The sequence below is a fragment of the Oncorhynchus keta genome, unplaced genomic scaffold (assembly GCF_023373465.1).
Source record: "Oncorhynchus keta strain PuntledgeMale-10-30-2019 unplaced genomic scaffold, Oket_V2 Un_contig_406_pilon_pilon, whole genome shotgun sequence".
Classification (NCBI taxonomy): Eukaryota; Metazoa; Chordata; class Actinopteri; order Salmoniformes; family Salmonidae; genus Oncorhynchus; species Oncorhynchus keta.
The window spans coordinates 50,968-71,534 of NW_026287584.1; the positions used below are offsets into that span (position 1 = coordinate 50,968).

The window sequence follows — 20,567 nt, forward strand, 5'->3', positions numbered from 1 at the left end:
AGGGGTTCTTTGCAAAAACATATCTCCGTTTGTATTGACCCTAAATCGTGTATTTCGTGTGTGTGTGTGTGTGTGAACTCCAGGTAACTCATACCATGAGGTAGTATTTCCATTTATTTCACACATTGGTATTAATTTCAAAGCGTTTCTTGAGTTTCCATCCTTCTGCCATCGGAGTCGTAGTTTCTCATTTCTCGAGTTTGTGTGTGTCCATGGAGGACCGCACATTCTCCCGTCAAGTTTTTATTTTTTATAAATCATTTTGCTTAAAGTGACGTACGCCTTCTGTGCGTAGCAACGTTTATAGAGGACTCTGGCACTATATTTAAGCAATAAGGCAAAGGGGTGTAAGCATATGGCCAATAATATACCACGGCAAGAGCTGTTCTTCTGCAATAATAACCACCAAGGTGACTTATTGCTATTATAAACTGGTTACCAACGTAACTGAAGCAGTAAAAATAGATGTTATCATACCAGTGGTATATAGTCTGATATACCACGACTGTCAGCCAATTCAGGACTTGAACCACAGTTTATGATCTTGTTTTAAACACTTTATACCACCAGGAGGCACTGTCACGTCACCTACTGTATTTCTCTATATTAGAAGGCAGGATAAATCCAGTCTTCTATTAGCTTTTTGATAAACCCTTTGAAATCTTGTTTTTCCTGGCCCAGTCAAGAATTTCATAATCAAAGCTGTCTGAATGGTCAAACACAGTTCACGGTTCAAACTAGACTGGATGATAACAAAGACAAGCAGAGATCCAGCATTATCTTGTGTCTCTCTGGGTAGCTCGGTGTAATCTTTCTGCCCAACTGTCATTGATAAGCCTAAACCTTGTCTTGGGTCTTAGTATATCTCAATGTGGTACTCACTTGATATCATTTACAATGGTGGTTCGGAAGGCTTTGTGGGATCATACCGGCAGCTATCGTTACTTGTATTTATATAAGGAGTCTGACATATTACTGAGGTGTGGCATCTGCATTGTAGCCAGTAGGGGTGTGGTAATTAAATAGCATATTCTCTGTGTTGCTATACAAGTAAGGCTCCATAGCTCAGTGGTTAGAGCACTGGTCTTGTAAACCAGGGGTCGCGAGTTCAATTCTCGCTGGGGCCTGACATATTTTGGCCCAGCTGATTTGTGACCCTGAGACCAGTAGCACCTGTTGTCACACAGCAGCAGCCATTGTACTGTTGCTCTCTACATTTAGCCAGCAACTCAAACTAACACAGCCCTGGAAAACACATTAGGAAGTCTGTACTCTACTTCATCTCCCAGTTTTGCTCCCAAGCAAAAAGATAACAGCGTCTGAAAGAGAAAGTCATCTTTTAAAGATGTCAAATCTCATTACAGCAGGTGATTACAGAATGTGGCACAACTAGTTGGCTCATTAAGGATGATAAGTATTTAGTTTTTTAAATACATTAAAAAACAGGTAACAATATGTTGAGTGTTATCTTACAGAGGGCAGATAAAACAAGTAGCAACACTATCATCATACAGCAACATAAAACACAAATATGATTTCAGACAGATCAAGGAGCAATCATCATAGTAAGGTCAAGTTATTCACTCTATTGTTTTTCCTGTAGACAGCCAACTCAGATGTGTAGACAGTAGCTAGCTCAAAAGGTCTGTGTAGACAGTAGTTAGCTCAAAAGGTCTGTGTAGACAGTAGTTAGCTCAAAATATCTAAGTAGACAGTAGCTAGCTCAAAATGTCTGTGTAGACATCCCCATCATGACGTCAGCCAGATTGGGAGTGATAGTCTCTCGACACTAGAGGCGCTTCCCTTGTTGTCGAAAGGGGACCAAAGGTATCCATTGGATCCTCTCTCTGTAACAGTACCTGTTGGTCCCTCTCCCTGAGAGTCTGACACCTCCTAGACATTGTTCCCCATAATGGTCAATGTCCCTCCCAGGCCATGACAGACATACGCTGAACTCCCATCTCCCAGCAGGCCTTGCGGTCAGGGTACAATGCAGGTGGCCTTGCGGAGCGCCAGGTAACCGGTGACGGCGTCAGTGGGGAGCAGGCGCAGGAAGGAGAACTCCTCAGATGACGTGAACCTCAGCTTGGTCTGGGGGTCAGTGTAGTTCGCCTGACACATGGACACATAGCATAATGCAGAGTGAGTGTGTGTGTGTGTAGTTCACCTAACAACACATACAAAATGACAACAGCTCACAGAGAGTCCATAAACATGTGTGAAGACTGTGTGTGTGTCAGTTACTCACGGGGAGTCCAGAGATGTCTGAGTATTTCTTGGCTGGCTTCAGGGAGGGAGGGGCATCGATGCTGTAGTCTGAACACAGCAGGCTCAAAGGTCAAATTCAGGCAATCAGAGAAGGCTCAGAAAGAATCAGGTCATGTGTAATACTGCACAGAGAAGTAGCTTATAGTAGCTTAAAATCCCCAAAATGGGTATTCATTTTCACTGTAATCATCTTTCAAAGCAGAAACATTGACCCCAAACATCTTTCAGACACACTCACAATTGGGGTCATTGATCTTCCAGGGTAGAGTCCGTTCCACTGCCAGAATCTGTTTCAGGTTTTTCCAGGTCCGGTTCTTTTTTCCTGCTGCAGCTCCCCCTATCCCTGAATGCTGTAAAAAGGGGGGAGAGAGGAGTGAGGCGAAGACAAGTGAGGGAAAGACAGAAAATGCTCTATCAACCAGTTATCATTTCACAAGTGTTCCCCCCCCAGTCTGCTCACCACAAATATTGGGTCTTTGAAGGGCAGCGGTTTGGCTGCTGGTTCCGTTGTGGCTGGACCTACAGCGTCAGACACACCCACTGCCTTCCCCTCAGACACCGCCTCCACTGCAGTCACCTACAGGGTCAGTTTAGCAGGATGCAACATTTTGGAATGTTTAGATAGAAATATGCCAGTGTAACGGATGTGAAATGACTAGCTAGTTAGCGGTGGTGCACGCTAATAGCGTTTCAATCGGTGACGTCACTTGCTCTGAGACCTTGAAGTAGTGGTTCCCCTTGCTCTGCAAGGGCCATGGCTTTTGTGGAGGGATGGGTAACAATGCTTCGTGGGTGTCAGTTGTTGATGTGTGCAGAGGGTCCCTGGCTTGAGCCCGGGTATGGGCGAGGGGACGGACTAAAGTTATACTGTTACACTATGTTTATACAACATGCCTCTCTGACATGTAAAATAAGTGATCGTGTAGGCTCTATTCATGGCATTTCTATCTGCAACGTTGTTTGGCAACTGAACTTGGCCCAGGGGACAGCTCAGCTGTTACATAACTAGCTAGATCAACCAGTTTGGACAAAGTGCAGCCAGCATTACAACCATTATGTAATCTCCCTACTTTTCAAGTTTTTTGAGTGATCTTTGGTGTTTAGAAAAACAAAAAAGAGATTAGAGTTTGACTGCAGATCGTAGATCATAGTTTTCACTGGGACTGATCTGGAGATGATGAATACGAGGTTAAAAAGTGGTGAAGTGAGGCTTTAACCGGGCACCCTAGTCATGGACTGTTCTCTGTACTACCTCAAGCCTAGGTCCAAAAGGCTTCATAACAGCTTCTACCCCCAATCCATAAGACTCCTGAACAGCTAATCAAAGGGCTACCCAGACCCCTCTTTTACACTGCTGATACTCTCTGTTTATTACCTATACATAGTCACTTTAACTCTACCTACATGTACATATTATCTCAATTACCTCAACTAACCGGTGCCCACGCACATTGACTCTGTACCGGTACCCCCTGTATATTGTTACTTGATATTTATTTATTATATTGATATTGTTATTTTACTGCTGCGGTTTAATTATTTGTTACTTTGATTTTCTATGTTTTACTTAACTTCTTAAAACATTGTTGGTTAAGGGCTTGTAAGTAATCATTTCACTGTAAGGTCTACCTACACCTGTTGTATTCGGCGCATGCGACAAATACAATTTGATTTAACTGTATTTTTGTAATGGGGGAGGACCCCTTACCACGACCAACAAAAGTATTGTTACTGTATCATCGAAATCAGATTTTAAAAAATTAATTGGTCTGTCTATTCCTCTGCGTATGTAGTAGCTTTCAAGCTAGCTAACTAACTAGCGAGCTTCGGGGAAACTACCTGTGCTTGTGTTGGGTTTGCGATGGGCTGACATTTCTTCTTCTTGCTGTTGTTCCCACTGGCGAGTACAGCAGGAGAGGTGGCGGTGTTAGCAGGTCTCTTCTTACCGCGGAGCCCGGCCAGGCTAGAAGCCAAAACCAACGTCTGTACTTTACCAGCTGGCGAAGCCGTTACCCTGACCGCCCCTTCTACACCCGGGCTATGGTTCGGAGAAGCCATTTCTCTGTAAATGATTTACGCAAAAAGACGGTTGAAATGTTCATAACACATGTTCTACTGTCATTGAAAATATTTTTCGCGTAATCACTTCCGGGTCAAAACTAGTTCTAACCGCCTTCTTCTGTCAGGTTTTGTGGCAGACTACAACCTACTAGTGTTTTTTGCCGCCACCTACTGTTTGGCTGTTTGTCAGCCTACTATTCTGCATTATTAATTCATTATGCTGTGAAGAATTTCCCTACCAACTAACCCAACACCCTCACCACCACCACAGGACCCCATCTGATCCTACACCAGGCCAACAGCCTGGTAGGACAGGACACTATCACAAACAGCTTGTAACTCTTCTGCAGTACAATCACGTCAGTGGCTGCTGCTGAGGGGAGAACATAGCAAATGGAATGGCATCAAACACCTGGAAACCATGCGTTTAAAGTATTTGATACCATTCCACGGATTCCTCTTCAGTTATCACCACGAGCTCCTCCTCCCCAATTAAGATGCCACGGAAGTGAAATGGCTAGCTAGTTAGCGGTGGTGCGCGCTAATAGCGTTGAGCCCCTGAAGTAGTGGTTCCCCTTGCCTTGCAAGGGCCACGGCTTTTGTGGAGCGATGGGTAACGATGCTTCGTGGGTGACTGTTGTGTGCAGAGAGTCCTTGGTTCGAGCCCGGGTATGGGCGAGGGACAGACTAAAGTTATACTGTTACACCACCAACCTCCTGTGAATCACGTACACCCAAATACTTATCTGCAGCTGCCACCACAACATCTATCCTCTGTGATTTACTGCTGCGGTTTATTTACTGCTGCGGCTCATTTACTGTAGTCTTCTTCTACTGTTTAACTCTAAAATTCTATTTGGAGAACAGTTAAAACAAACAAAAATGTCCCCCAGACATTATCACCACAATATTAGGTTTATGACTCATCATACACAGCCTACTTGTGGAACAGTGCAACTTGAAATAGATGCATAAAACACGCCAAGGCCGACGTCAAATACCCACATCAATGTGAAAGTAACCGGAGCAGAAAACAGCTGACTGTGAACGCAGACGATGCCACAGACGATGCCACAGACAATGCCAGATAAATCCTACAGATGCATTGAAATAAAATGCATACGTTAAAGGAATTACTTAGGCCTACAATCGACAAGAACGCATAAAGACAAACAAAATCGACCAAGGAATGAAGAAAAACCTACACATTAAGGCGGCGCCTGTGATTCAGCACCGCTGAATGGACAGCGCCTTGGTCAGGTCGACATAGTGGAGCTCCGTGGGGTGTGACTGTCCAGTAGCCAGCTAGAATTAGGCTATTCACTTTAGACATTTTCTGGGCACAGTTGAGTAGCCTACAACGCGTATATGAAAATCATAACTGGCACATAGATCTTTAGAAGTTGTAGGATCAATTGTAACTCATGAAGAAGGTTTCAGACCCCCTGCTATAGGCTATATGAAGGCATGCTTGTGGAACAGAGCATACAGTGTACAATGACAGTTCCCACCAAATGTGTTGCTCTGCATTCAGAGATGTTGCTTATAATGTGTAAGGCCAGCTGATGTTTGTATTTGCCTGTCTGCATTATTCACCAGGGAAGTGAAACGTTTTGCGAAATATTGAAGCATTGCATCAACAAGGTGTTTCTGAGAATATTCAAATGTGTCAAAGGAACAAGGCGGCTTGGATAATATTGAAACATTTTGTATCAACAAGACTACTCTGAGAGTACTAATATTGCAACATCATAGGCAACACAGAGGCGGCCCGCAAACATTTCCCCCCGGCCAGCTTGTCTCTGTCTTTATATTATAGTGTGGCCTACGCAGCATTCATTATATCCAACAAAAACAGCTCCATATCTACACTAGAGCTAAATAACTTTGCAATATTTCATTCAGTTTTGTCAGCAAGATTGATCTATTAGAATATTCAGGAAGATGGTCAAGCAAGACTGATAGAGGGATAGGTGAACATACATTATACCAGGGCAGGTAGGCTACAGGTAGAGATGCAGGCAGAGGATGACGATGTAGGTCTACAGCAAGAGGTTTAAAAAGTTCGCCCAACTAGGTCATCAATAATGCTCAATTATTTCCATTATCATTCTGTCACTGCTTGACAATGGACATTTGTTACAGCCTACAATCATTTGTTATTGTCTTTGAAGCCAAAAACAAGACATGCATTTGTGGGAAATGCTCTAAATAGAAAATTGTTCAGTTGTTTATTTTCATACCAATAGGCTTACGTGAAACCAAAATTGCACTAGCCTACTGGGTGAATAAATGAAAATAACAATTAGGCATACAGCTATCACAACAGATATTTTTAAACAGCAACAAAACAGCTTTTGGTTTCGAATGGTCACCATCAACGAGGGCTCCCCACCTCCCAATTAACCTCTAGCTATCAGATTAGAACAAGGTTTACAAGGCCATGTTCAAATGCCAACGTCAAATCCAAAGCAAAATGGTGCACTGCCTAATCAGCTGACAGGCAAAGAACATGGCACTGTCTCTCTGCTTTCTAAAAGTGACTGAAAATGGCACTGTCTCTGCACTCTGCTTTCTAAAAGTGACAGAAAATGGCACTGTCTCTGCACTCTGCTTTCTAAAAGTGACAGAAAATGGCACTGTCTGCACTCTGCTTTCTAAAAGTGACAGAAAATGGCACTGTCTCTGCACTCTGCTTTCTAAAAGTGACAGAACATGGCACTGTCTCTGCACTCTGCTTTCTAAAAGTGACAGAAAATGGCACTGTCTGCATTCTGCTTTCTAAAAGTGACAGAACATGGCACTGTCTCTGCACTCTGCTTTCTAAAAGTGACAGAACATGTCACTGTCTCTGCACTCTGCTTTCTAAAAGTGACAGAACATGGCACTGTCTCTGCACTCTGCTTTCTAAAAGTGACAGAACATGGCACTGTCTCTGCACTCTGCTTTCTAAAAGTGACAGAACATGGCACTGTCTCTGCACTCTGCTTTCTAAAAGTGACAGAAAATGGCACTGTCTCTGCACTCTGCTTTCTAAAAGTGACAGAACATGGCACTGTCTCTGCCCTCTGCTTTCTAAAAGTGACAGAACATGGCACTGTCTCTCTGCTTTCTAAAAGTGACAGAACATGGCACTGTCTCTGCACTCTGCTTTCTAAAAGTGACAGAACATGGCACTGTCTCTGCACTCTGCTTTCTAAAAGTGACAGAACATGGCACTGTCTCTGCACTCTGCTTTCTAAAAGTGACAGAACATGGCACTGTCTCTGCACTCTGCTTTCTAAAAGTGACAGAACATGGCACTGTCTCTGCACTCTGCTTTCTAAAAGTGACAGAACATGGCACTGTCTGCACTCTGCTTTCTAAAAGTGACAGAACATGGCACTGTCTCTGCACTCTGCTTTCTAAAAGTGACAGAACATGTCACTGTCTCTGCACTCTGCTTTCTAAAAGTGACAGAACATGTCACTGTCTCTGCACTCTGCTTTCTAAAAGTGACAGAACATGGCACTGTCTCTGCACTCTGCTTTCTAAAAGTGACAGAACATGGCACTGTCTCTACACTCTGCTTTCTAAAAGTGACAGAAAATGGCACTGTCTCTGCACTCTGCTTTCTAAAAGTGACAGAACATGGCACTGTCTCTGCACTCTGCTTTCTAAAAGTGACAGAAAATGGCACTGTCTCTGCACTCTGCTTTCTAAAAGTGACAGAACATGGCACTGTCTCTGCACTCTGCTTTCTAAAAGTGACAGAAAATGGCACTGTCTCTGCACTCTGCTTTCTAAAAGTGACAGAAAATGGCACTGTCTCTGCACTCTGCTTTCTAAAAGTGACAGAACATGGCACTGTCTCTGCACTCTGCTTTCTAAAAGTGACAGAAAATGGCACTGTCTCTGCACTCTGCTTTCTAAAAGTGACAGAACATGGCACTGTCTCTGCACTCTGCTTTCTAAAAGTGACAGAAAATGGCACTGTCTCTGCACTCTGCTTTCTAAAAGTGACAGAACATGGCACTGTCTCTGCACTCTGCTTTCTAAAAGTGACAGAACATGTCACTGTCTCTGCACTCTGCTTTCTAAAAGTGACAGAAAATGGCACTGTCTCTGCACTCTGCTTTCTAAAAGTGACAGAACATGTCACTGTCTCTGCACTCTGCTTTCTAAAAGTGACAGAACATGGCACTGTCTCTGCACTCTGCTTTCTAAAAGTGACAGAAAATGGCACTGTCTCTGCACTCTGCTTTCTAAAAGTGACAGAAAATGGCACTGTCTCTGCACTCTGCTTTCTAAAAGTGACAGAACATGGCACTGTCTTTGCTTTCTAAAAGTGACAGAAAATGGCACTGTCTCTGCACTCTGCTTTTTAAGTGAAAGAAACATTCCCTAACCAGAAACCGTGGATTGATGGCAGCATTCGCGTGAAACTGAAAGCTCGAACCACTGCTTTTAATCAGGGCAAGGTGTCTGGTAACATGACCGAATACAAACAGTGCAGCTATTCCCTCCGCAAGGCTATCAAACAAGCTAAGCGTCAGTACAGAGACAAAGTAGAATCTCAACTCAACGGCTCAGACACAAGAGGCATGTGGCAGGGTCTACAGTCAATCACGGACTACAGGAAGAAATCCAGCCCAGTCACGGACCAGGATGTCTTGCTCCCAGGCTGCAACAGAAACATGCTGTCTCTCCTTCACTGCAGCCGAGGTGAGTAAGACATTTAAACGTGTTAACCCTCGCAAGGCTGCAGGCCCAGACGGCATCCCCAGCCGCGCCCTCAGAGCTATGCTCTGACTACTCTGATCCTGGCAACTTTAACCTGCCTCTCTCACATGACATTTCCAATCGCCAGCACCACGGGTCCCCCAAAGTTTACACACACCACTTTTTTCACCGTTTACACACATTCCTTTGTGTCATGTCCTCCTGCACACTTCTCACATCTAGGAATCTCCCACCTACACACTACTGCAACATGAGCTTAACATCTGAAATAAACTTAGTGGGTTCTGCACAAATGGTCTCACAGGATAACTGACACATCCTAACTTAACTTTATCAGGTAAAGACTCTGCATCAACACTCAGCAGGACAGACAGTCATCTGTGTTTCACCATGCTCTCCACCGGCTATGAGTCGCACCAAGCGGCGGGCGTCATACACCGGGAATCTTCCATTTCAGTTGCTCCTTCTAAACACAATGCTACCCCAGTTATCACTCCTTTCAACGGCTCCAACCTTTGGGATATGGAGGTGTCATAATACCCATAAAACCTAGCGGTCAAACACGGAAATGGTTCCAATTGTAATGTTTCACTATATTGGATCACTCCAATAAATTGGTATCCGGTATCACTCCACGGAGGAGGGATACATCGGAGGTGAGGATTTACAGATTTACTCCCGTGTACACCTGTGTCACGGCTGGTCTCTACATCATTTTTGAGGCGCACCAGCACCGTAGAGGATTGGAGTGATCCATATAGCTCACATAACCGTGGTTACATACATAACCTTCTTTATGTTTCACTACATTGGATTACTCCAATACATTGGTATACCCGTACCAGATTAGTCGGTGCTAGAGGGACCTGGCCAGCCAGCAACGAAGTCCCAGTGCGGGACCGAGACGCATGGGCCGTCAGTGTGGAAGGGGGGTCCCGACACAGTCCCCGGAAGGGGCGGCAACGCCCAGGACCGTTGAACCAACCGCAGAGGGAGGTGCCACATTTACCCGATAGTACCTAGAAAAGGTGCAAGAGGAAGCCCAGCTGGCCGCAGCACCAATCTCATCGAGGGGCACTCCTCTCAGTGGAGCCCAGGACGCAGTCACACCTCGTGTTGAATGTGCCATTACAGATCCCAGCACTGGCATGCAAGACAGATTTGAGAAACACTTAAAGTAAGGGCTGTATTTATATTTGGCTCTATTTAGGCTACGATTCAAAAATGCTAATTAGCGTCAAAGTAGACATCATATAAGACTACAAATCCCTGCAAGCTCCTGCACGTCATCTCTAGGAAGTCACCTTTGCTAACAGGTACAATTAAAGAAATGTAGCCAATTTACTCATTGCTACATTAGATAGTTAATCCAGAGATTCTTACCTTTGCCTCTATTCGGCAGTCTTGTCCAGATCTTGATGGCATTTGTAGTTCTTTATGATGGCCACATTATCAGCAAATTAACGTTTCATTTGTTGGGGGTAAACACAGGCGAATACACTGATAAAAGCTTCTCCAAGAGACATTTACATGGTTATTAAAACGTCATGCCAGGGTAAGCATACACAAAACATAGTTCTTATTTTGTGTTTCTAAAATCTCCTGTGAGAAAAACTGAATGATGGAAAAATGATTGGAACCATTTCCCTGTTTTGTAGGTTTTATGGGTATTATGACTCATAATGTGGTACTCTATTAGCATCTCCCTAACACAGGGGTAAACTACTCCATTTATACTTCCGCAAACCTTCCAAGAGGCCTTCAAAATAAAAGTATTATTTTTTGTGTGAATTACTGGCAGACTAGAGGCTGTGTTGCGTATTGCTGCATTTTGCAGGCTGTTGTGCACATTTTGGTCCACCGAAAATGGAGGAAGGGGAAATGTTACATTTCACCCCCATCTAACCCTGCACCTATACACTTGCCGCATTCAAAACAACTGTGAATTGGGAACTCTGAAATCTCTGACTTCAGACTTTGTTCAAGACAACTGGGAAGTTGGGGGAAAAAACCATTTCAGACTGGGAAAAATAGTTTGGAATGGTCCAAATCAGAATTCCAAGTCGGAAACTCAGGCATCTTTCTAGCGCTCCGACTTTCCGGCCTGAAGATCACTGACATCATGATTTGACCTTTGAGTTCCCAGTTATCTTAAAGCACCAACTATCCCCCCCAAAAAGAACCCACCACCCCATCACTCTACTTTCACACTAAACGATCCTACATCAGGCCTGGGAGGATGGAACCCCTTCTTTCAAGACTCCCTGGAGATCTTCTGCACTAAAATCTATCACACCCAAATATTTATCCCTGCTGCAACTACCACATCTATCTTCTGTGATTTCTGCACCATCAGCATAGAGCGGTTGATCACAATGGCTAGAAATGCTAGAAATCCAACCTTACTAAAACTCATCCTCTCTGGATCTCTCTTCAGGCCGACTCACTGGGGGGGCTCCCAGTCAAATCACTCACCCTTGGGCTCTTCCCCCCCAACTCAAACTCTGGTAATCTCAACCCTTCGCTCTCTCACAGGGCTCTTTGGATCACCTGCTGCATGGGAACATAGTCCCTTGAAAAAGTATTCATCCTCTTGGCGTTTTTCCTATTTTGATGCATTACAACCTGGCATTTAAATTGATTTGAATTTGGATTTCATGTAATGGACATACACAAAATAGTCCAAATGGGTGAAGTGAAATTAAAAAATAACTAGTTAAAGAAAAGAAAAAACAGAAAAGTGGTGTGTGCATATTTATTCAACCCCTTTACTATGAAGTCCCTAAATAAGATCTGGTGCAACCAATTACCCTCAGAAGTCACATAATTAGTTAAATACATGATCTGTCACATTATCGCAGTGTATATACACCTGTTCTGAAAGGCCCCAGAGTCTGCAACATATCTAAGTAAGGGTAACCACCAAGCAAGCAGTACCATGAAGACCAAGGAGCTCTCCAAACAGGTCAGGGACAAAGTTGTGGAGAAGTACAGATCAGGGTTGGGTTATAAAAAAATATCTGAAACTTTGAACATTCCACTGAGCACCATTAAATCCACTATTAAAAAATGGAAAGAATAAGGCACCACAACAAACCTGCCAAGAGAGGGTCGCCAAAACTCACGGACCAGGCAAGGAGGGCATTAATCACAGAGGCAACAAAGAGACCAAAGATAACCCTGAAGGAGCAGCAAAGCTCCACAGCGGAGATTGGAGTATCTGTTCATAGGACAACTTTAAAGCCATACACCCCTACAGAGCCGGGCTTTACGGAGGAGTGGCCAGAAAAGAAGGCATTGCTTAAAGAAAAAAAATAAGCAAACACGTTTGGTAATCGCCAAAAGGCATGTGGGAGACTCCCCAAACATATAGAAGAAGGTACTCTGGTCAGATGAGACTAAAATTGATATTTTTGGCCATCAAGGAAAACGCTATGTCTGGCTCAAACCCAACACCTCTCATCACCCCGAGAAGACCATCCCCACAGTGAAGCATGGTGTTGACAGCATCATGCTGTGGGGATGTTTTTCATTGGCAGGGACTGGGAAACTGATCAGAATTGAAGGAATGATGGATGGCGCTAAATTTAGGGAAATTGTTGAGGGAAACCTGTTTCAGTCTTCCAGAGATTTGAGACTGGGATGGTGGTTCACCTTCCAGCAGGAAAATGACCCTAAGCATACTGCTGAAGCAACACTCGAGTGGTTTAAGGGGAAACATTTAAATGTATTGGAATGGCCTAGTCAAAGCCCAGATGTCAATCCAATTGAGAATCTGTGGTATGACTTAAAGATTTCTGTACACCAGCGGAACCCATCCAACTTGAAGGAGCTGGAGCAGTTTTGCCTTGAAGAATGGGCAAAATTCCCAGTGGCTATATGTGCCAAGCTTATAGATACATACCCCAAGAGACTTGCAGCTGTAATTGCTGCAAAAGGTGGCTCTACAAAGTATTGACTTTTGGGGGTGAATAGTTATGCAGACTCAAGTTTTCTGTTTTGTTTGTCTTGTTTCTTATTTGTTTCACAATAAAAATATATTTTGCATCTTCAAAGTGGTTGGCATGTTGTGTAAATCAAATGATACAACCCCCCACCCCCCAAAAATCAATTTTTATTCCCAACAAAATAGGAAAAATGCCAAGGGGGTGAATACTTTCACAAGCCACTGAAGGACCTCACAGAATAACAACTATAACCTAACCTGATCAGGCAGAAACTCTGTCAAAGCTCAACAAGACAGACTGGGTATTCTCAGTCTCGCCATTAACACCAGGTTTACGTTTCACCAAACACCAGGAATATTATTTTTCATTTGATCCAACTTTACACTCAACGCTACCCTACAGATCACTCCTTTGAGCAGCGCCCTGCTCCGAAGAGCAAAGCACGAGGCCTCGACACGCGCAGCGCCAGCCGCCTGTGGGCGGAGGATGCACAAAAAATCTAAACAATTCCACTTCTCGAAACTTTCACATGTAACCGCTCCCAATTTGTCCTTTACCCAGCCTGAAACAACGTACGGGTCGGGGAAAAAGCAGGTATCCAGTTTTTAAATTCCTATCGGTCCAAAATCCTCTCTGATAGGTCTCCCATGGCAAACACTGGAAGTGTGTACCACAGCTGTCGCTGCAGGTACTTCACCGCGGTCTGGATCAACTTCAGAGCGCTCACTACTGCCAACAGACTCAAGGTTCTCAAGAGAGCAAGTAGATTTATAGGTCATTTTACTTGGTTTGTATTCAGGAGACGAAAGTAGGCACTCAGGAGAGGAAGGTTTGTTCTCCGGAGACATTGGCTGGTATTTTGAGCAGAACATCCCAAATAACACATATACACTTGATTGCTATAACTAATTTCAAACAGCTTATTGAGAAATGATCATGCAGAAATACTAATGAGGAAAACAACATATCTCAATGGGCAAAAGTGCTACTATTAAATAACATTGTGTAATAGGACATTTATCAGATTTGAACAATTTAATTTATTTTGGTCTTTCAAAAGTTTCTTCAAGTGCAGTCGCAAAAACCATCAAGCGCTATGATGAAACTGGCTCTTGTGAGGACCGCCACAGGAAAGTAAAACCCAGAGTTACCTCTGCTGCAGAGGATAAGTTCATTAGAGTTACCAGCCTCAGAAATTGTAGGCCAAATAAATGCTTCACAGAGTTCAAGTAACAGACACATCTCAACATCAACTGTTCAGAGGAGACTGCGTGAATCAGGCCTTCAGGATCAAATTGCTGCAAAGAAACCACTACCAAAGGACACCAATCATAATAAGAGACTTGTTTGGGCCAAGAAACATGAGCAATGGGCATAAGACCGGTGGAAATCTGTTGTTTGGTCTGGAGTCCAAATTTGAGATTTTTGGTTCCAACCACCGGGTCTTTGTGAGACGCAGTGTAGGTGAATGGAGGATCTTGCCACCGTGAAGCATGGAGGAGAAGGTGTGATGGTCTGGGGTTGCTTTGCTGGTTACACTGTCTGTGATTTATTTAGAATTCTAGGCACACAACAGCATTCTGCAACGATACGCCATCCCATCTGGTTTGGGCTTAGTGGGACTATCATTTGTTTTTCAACAGGACAATGACCCAACACACCTCCAGGCTGGGTAAGGGCTATTTGACCAAGAAGGAGAGTGATGGAGTGCTGCATCAGATGACCTGGATTCCACAGTCACCCACCCTCAACCCAAATTAGATGGTTTGGGATGAGTTGGACCGCAGAGTGAAGGTAAAGCAGCCAACAAGTGCTCAGCATATGTGGGAACTCCTTCAAGACTGATGGAAAAGCATTCCAGGTGAAGCTGGTTGAAAGAATGCCAAGAGTGTGCAAAGCTGCCGTCAAGGCAAAGGGTGGCTACTTTGAAGAATCTCCAATATAAAATATATTTAGATACGTTTAACACTTTTTTTGGTTACTACATGATTCCATATGTGTTATTTCAACAGATGAATCATGAAAAGACCAGTGTTGAATATTGTGTTTTATCAATGTGAGTGGCAGAGGTGGAGTCTGGCAAATTAGGTGAGAGGTGGAGAGGCAATTAGCACACTATGCTAGCAGCTGTCTAAGAGTAAACAGCTCTGGTGGGAAATGAGATTCATTATTCCACCTGACAGAGGGACTGTGTGTCTGAAGGCAAACAATGTTGACGTGTTGGTTATTTTTAATTATAGTATATAGTGAGAGGGGGAACTATAACTCCTCAAATGCACTCCTCCAATAAAGCCCTAGTCTCTTTTTCACACACATATACACTCCTCGAGTTGAAGTTTAACACTGGGGAATATTGCTGGAGGCAGACTGGGGAATATCACCGTCCCAAGGAGGAGCTGGAGGCAGATGGGGAATTCACCGTCCCAAAGATGAACTGTGTTAGTCCATGTCTAGTCAGGCATATGCTGTGCTGGTGATGTTCCATAGAACCCTCAGTGTTCTCTGGGAGTGTCCTCCTCATCACCTGCCTCATGCCAAAACCATCAGCTCCTGGAGAGGGGAGGAGGACTCATATTTGGGCTAAGCAGTGGGTACCTGCTGGGGAATATCACCGTCCCATGAGAGCTGGAGGCAGACTGGGGAAAACCTTGAGCCCTGGGGAATATCACCGTCCCAAGGAGGAGCTGGGACTGGGGAATATCACCGTCCCAAGGAGGAGCTGGAGGCTGGGTCACCGTCCCAAGGAGGAGCTGGTCCAGTCCACTTTTCAGGGAATATACTGTACAGGTGTAATTTTAAATGTCTGCTAAGAAGTTTTTGATGGATATTCACAGAAAACCACCATGTTATTCTGTTTGTTCCATTATTGTTCCTTTAACAACAGTTTATTAGAGAAGATGCCATTCCTTTGCCACTTGTTCACCATCCCAAGGAGGAGCCAGTTATTCTATCCCAAAGGAGCTGGAGGCAGACTGGGGAATATCACGTCCCAAGGAGGAGCTGGAGGCAGACTGGGGAATATCAGTCCCAGTCACCTTTGTCCCAAGGAGGAGCTGGAGGCAGACTGGGGCTATGCAAAGACTGGAGGCAGACTGGGGTCTCACAGTAGTTGACTGAATATTAATTAATTTAAACACATTTAGCATCTCCTGATCTCCCCCATACAAGCTGCTGATGCCTGCTTTTGGAACATCTACATTTTAAAAAGTATAATAAATCAATTGAATATACAACGTCACAATAAATCCATTCTTTATTTTAGGCAGTCTAAAGAAACTGGACAGAATAGGAGTTGACCTAGGAATATCACCGTCCCAAGGAGGAGCTGGAGGCAGACTGGGGAATATCTGGCTTTGTGTCCCAGCTGGAGGCAGACTTCCACCACTGTTCGGTGGGGCGTCAAGGAGGAGCTGGAGGCAGACTGGGGAATATCACCGGTCAAGGACTAGCTGCCACCGATTCCCTTTTCCTTTTCTGTTGAATATGTCCCAAGGAGGAGCTGGAGGCAGACTGGGGAATATCACCGTCCCAAGGAGGAGCTGGAGGCAGACTGGGGAATATCACCGTCCCAAGGAGGAGCTAATGGGCAGGTGGAGGAGCTGGAGGCAGACTGGGGAATATCACCGTCCCAAGGAGGAGCTGGAGGCAGACTGGGGAATATCACCGGCCAGGAGCTGGAGGAGAATGGGGAATATCCCATGTCCCAAGGAGGGGCTGGAGGCAGACAGAAACCAAGGAGGACCAAGCAGCGTGGTTTCTGGGGGACTCATGGACTTGGGGAATATCACCGGTCCCAGGAGAGCTGGAGGCAGACTGGGGAATATCACCATCCCAAGGAGGAGCTGGAGGCAGACTGGGGAGGTGAGGCTGGAGGCAGACTGGGGAATATCACCGTCCCAAGGAGGAGCTGGAGGCAGACTGGGGAATATCACTGTCCCAGGAGGAGCAGGCAGACTGGGGAATATCACCATAGCTGGAGGCAGACTGGGGAATATCACCATCCCAAGGAGGAGCCAGACTGGGGAATATCACCGTCCCAAGGAGGAGCTGGAGGCAGACTGGGGACCGTCCCAAGGAGGAGCTGGAGGCAGGCTGGGGAATATCACCGTCCCAAGGAGGAGCTGGAGGCAGACTGGGGAATATCACCGTCCCAAGGAGGAGCTGGAGGCAGGCTGGGGAATATCCCTGTCCCAAGGAGGAGCTGGAGGCAGGCTGGGGAATATCACCGTCCCAAGGAGGAGCTGGAGGCATCCCAAGGAAGCTGGAGGAGCTGGAGGCAGGCTGGGGAATATCCCGTCCCAAGGAGGAGCTGGAGGCAGCTGGGGAATATCACCGTCCCAAGGAGGAGCTGGAGGCAGACTGGGGAATATCCCATCCCAAGGAGGAGCTGGAGGCAGACTGGGGAATATCACCGTCCCAAGGAGGAGCTGGAGGCAGGCTGGGGAATATCACCGTCCCAAGGAGGAGCTGGAGGCAGACTGGGGAATATCCCGTCCCAAGGAGGAGCTGGAGGCAGACTGGGGAATATCACCGTCCCAAGGAGGAGCTGGAGGCAGACTGGGGACCGTCCCAAGGAGGAGCTACTGGGGAATATCCCGTCCCAAGGAGGAGCTGGAGGCAGACTGGGGAATATCACCGTCCCAAGGAGGAGCTGGAGGCAGCTGAGGAGCAGGCAGACTGGGGAATATCACCGTCCCCAAGGAGGAGCTGGAGGCAGACTGGGGAATATCCCCGTCCCAAGGAGGAGCTGGAGGCAGACTGGGGAATATCCCCGTCCCAAGGAGGAGCTGGAGGCAGCTGGAGGCAGACTGGGGAATATCACCGTCCCAAGGAGGAGCTGGAGGCAGACTGGGGAATATCACCATCCCAAGGAGGAGCTGGAGGCAGACTGGGGAATATCACCGTCCCAAGGAGGAGCTGGAGGCAGACTGGGGAATATCCCCGTCCCAAGGAGGAGCTGGAGGCAGACTGGGGAATATCACCGTCCCAAGGAGGAGCTGGAGGCAGACTGGGGAATATCACCGTCCCCCAGACTGGGGAGGAGGAGCTGGAGGCAGACTGGGGAATATCCCGTCCCAAGGAGGAGCTGGAGGCAGACTGGGGAATATCACCGTCCCAAGGAGGAGCTGGAGGCAGACTGGGGAATATCACCGTCCCAAGGAGGAGCTGGAGGCAGACTGGGGAATATCACCGTCCCAAGGAGGAGCTGGAGGCAGACTGGGGAATATCACCGTCCCAAGGAAGGAGGAGCTGGAGGCAGGCTGGGGAATATCACCGTCCCAAGGAGGAGCTGGAGGCAGACTGGGGAATATCCCCGTCCCAAGGAGGAGCTGGAGGCAGGCTGGGGAATATCACCATCCCAAGGAGGAGCTGGAGGCAGACTGGGGAATATCCCCGTCCCAAGGAGGAGCTGGAGGCAGGCTGGGGAATATAACCATCCCAAGGAGGAGCTGGAGGCAGACTGGGGAATATGTCCCAAGGAGGAGCTGGAGGCAGACTGGGGAATAGTCCCAAGGAGGAGCTGGAGGCAGACTGGGGAATATCCCCATCCCAAGGAGGAGCTGGAGGCAGACTGGGGAATATCCCCGTCCCAAGGAGGAGCTGGAGGCAGGCTGGGGAATATAACCATCCCAAGGAGGAGCTGGAGGCAGCAAAGGCGGAACGGCATTGTTATGAGGGAACACGGCTAGCAAGGAAGCGAGGAGGCAGCCCCAATAATTTTTTGGGGGTGGCACACGGGGAGATTGGCAGAGTCGGATTATAGACCTGAGCCAACTCCCCGTGTTTACCGTGGCGAGCGTCGTACTGGTCAGGCACGGTGTTATGCGGTGGAGCGCACGGTGTCTCCAGTGCACGTTCACAGCCCGGTGCGCTACATCCCAGCTCCCCGCATCTGCCGGGCTAGGGTGAGCATCCAGCCAGGACGGATGGTGCCGGCTCAGCGCGCCTGGTCTCCAGTGCGTCTCTTCGGCCCAGGATATCCTGCGCCGGCTCTGCGCACTGTGTCTCCGGTACATCTGCACAGCCCAGTGCGTCCTGTGCCAGCGCCCCGCATTTGCAGGGTGAATATAACCACCACAAAAGGAATATGTACGCTCCCCACGCTGCACCTTGGTCCACTTCCTTTGATGGCCGTGACACTATGCGCCATGCCATAGGCTGTAGGCTTGTTCATTTAGCAGACAAGACATGCTTATAAGTCCCATGCCATTATTTTATATTATTTGATTTTAAAGTAAGGACATTATAAATTAACTGAATAAAATAAGCTGAATAAAATAGAAATGATTTTTTAAATAAAATGTATCATTTGAAACAGGTACTATATGCTAGTTATTTGGCAACTTTAGTTGTGAATGATACAAACCCTAGAATGTCTTACCAATCAAAAGGTGTTGCTCTGTTCCTTGCATCAGGCAGCACTAGCTGTTCTCTCCAGCTCTCATCAAGTGATAATTATTTCACCCATCAGACTATTTTTCATTTAATTTTGTCTTTACTAATATGTAAAATGAGTTTAGATTTAGAGTGTCCCATTATGAAATGGGCAGAAACAGGGGCAAGAGGGAAATCCATATCATCCGTATGCAAATGGAGGCTACAGGTCATTCCATGTTGGGTCGGCTACACAGGTTATTCTTCCACGCAACAGGTGATATTGCACACAAACTCTGTATGTCATGGGCTCTCCAACCCTGTTCCTGCAGCTACCCAGTGCTTAATTTGTGAAACCAAGTGAAATCTGTTGTGGAACATGATAGTAACATGTTTTCCCAACTAAACATATTTCATTAAATTGTTGACAGCCCCTCTCTGTGTGCTGGAGAAAGGAATGAAGGAGAGAGGGGAAGAAATGGAAATGCGTTGGTTCAGATATTGTGTAGCTAAAGGTAATGTGTCAGCCTATTGATTATATAAAACATATTTAAATAATGCCCTTTTACTAGGCTATTCAAAATCAAATAGAAATTCACTATAATGTAGTCTAACTCTGAATTTGTTTAATATAGACTAGACAAATGATGTACCATAGATCTCTTAAATCAGTTATCTTCTGCCTTCTGTAATATGTGTCTAGGCTATGTACTGTATAACAGCACAATCATTTCTTAAATTCAGCTTTTATTTTATATATTCAAATGGGTGTTTTGAATGAATCATCACCTTAGAAAGCACTGTCCATTCTGTTGTGTTAGTCTTTTGAAACAACATCCACAAAGACCATGTTTTCCATTCAGTTTCAACCTGTTGTTGAACTTCTTTCTTCAAATTGAGTTTTAAAAGCACATAGTGTTTTGATGTGATTTTCCATTGCATTTGCATTGATGTCAGAGTCGTTGGAGGGACGGTAGAGCCCTGAGTACCAGGCCATTAGCGACCTAATGATCGTTAGTGAGTTGGGTACTACTAACACTAACTGTCCAGAGTGCATAAGAGGAGATTACACACACACACACACACACACACGCACACGCACGCACGCACACACACACACACACACACACACACACACACACACACACACACACACACACACACACACACACACACACACACACACACACACAC

At 45.8% G+C, this 20,567-nt stretch overlaps 1 protein-coding gene and 1 non-coding gene across 2 annotated transcripts; one reads left to right on the forward strand and one right to left on the reverse strand.

Moving 5' to 3' along the window:
* The first annotated feature begins 1,054 nt into the window (after positions 1–1,054).
* trnat-ugu (transfer RNA threonine (anticodon UGU)) lies at positions 1,055–1,127 on the forward strand. The gene has a single exon. It is a non-coding gene; the product is annotated as a tRNA-Thr (tRNA).
* A 271-nt stretch (positions 1,128–1,398) lies between these two features.
* On the reverse strand, positions 1,399–4,439 carry ino80c (INO80 complex subunit C). Its single transcript, XM_052509180.1, has 5 exons — positions 4,108–4,439; positions 2,729–2,845; positions 2,507–2,618; positions 2,249–2,316; positions 1,399–2,112 (listed from the first exon to the last, which is right to left on the reverse strand). The coding sequence occupies exons 1-5, from the start codon at positions 4,324–4,326 to the stop codon at positions 1,981–1,983; spliced, it is 648 nt and encodes a 215-aa protein (XP_052365140.1). The 5' UTR covers positions 4,327–4,439; the 3' UTR covers positions 1,399–1,980.
* Positions 4,440–20,567: the final 16,128 nt, after the last annotated feature.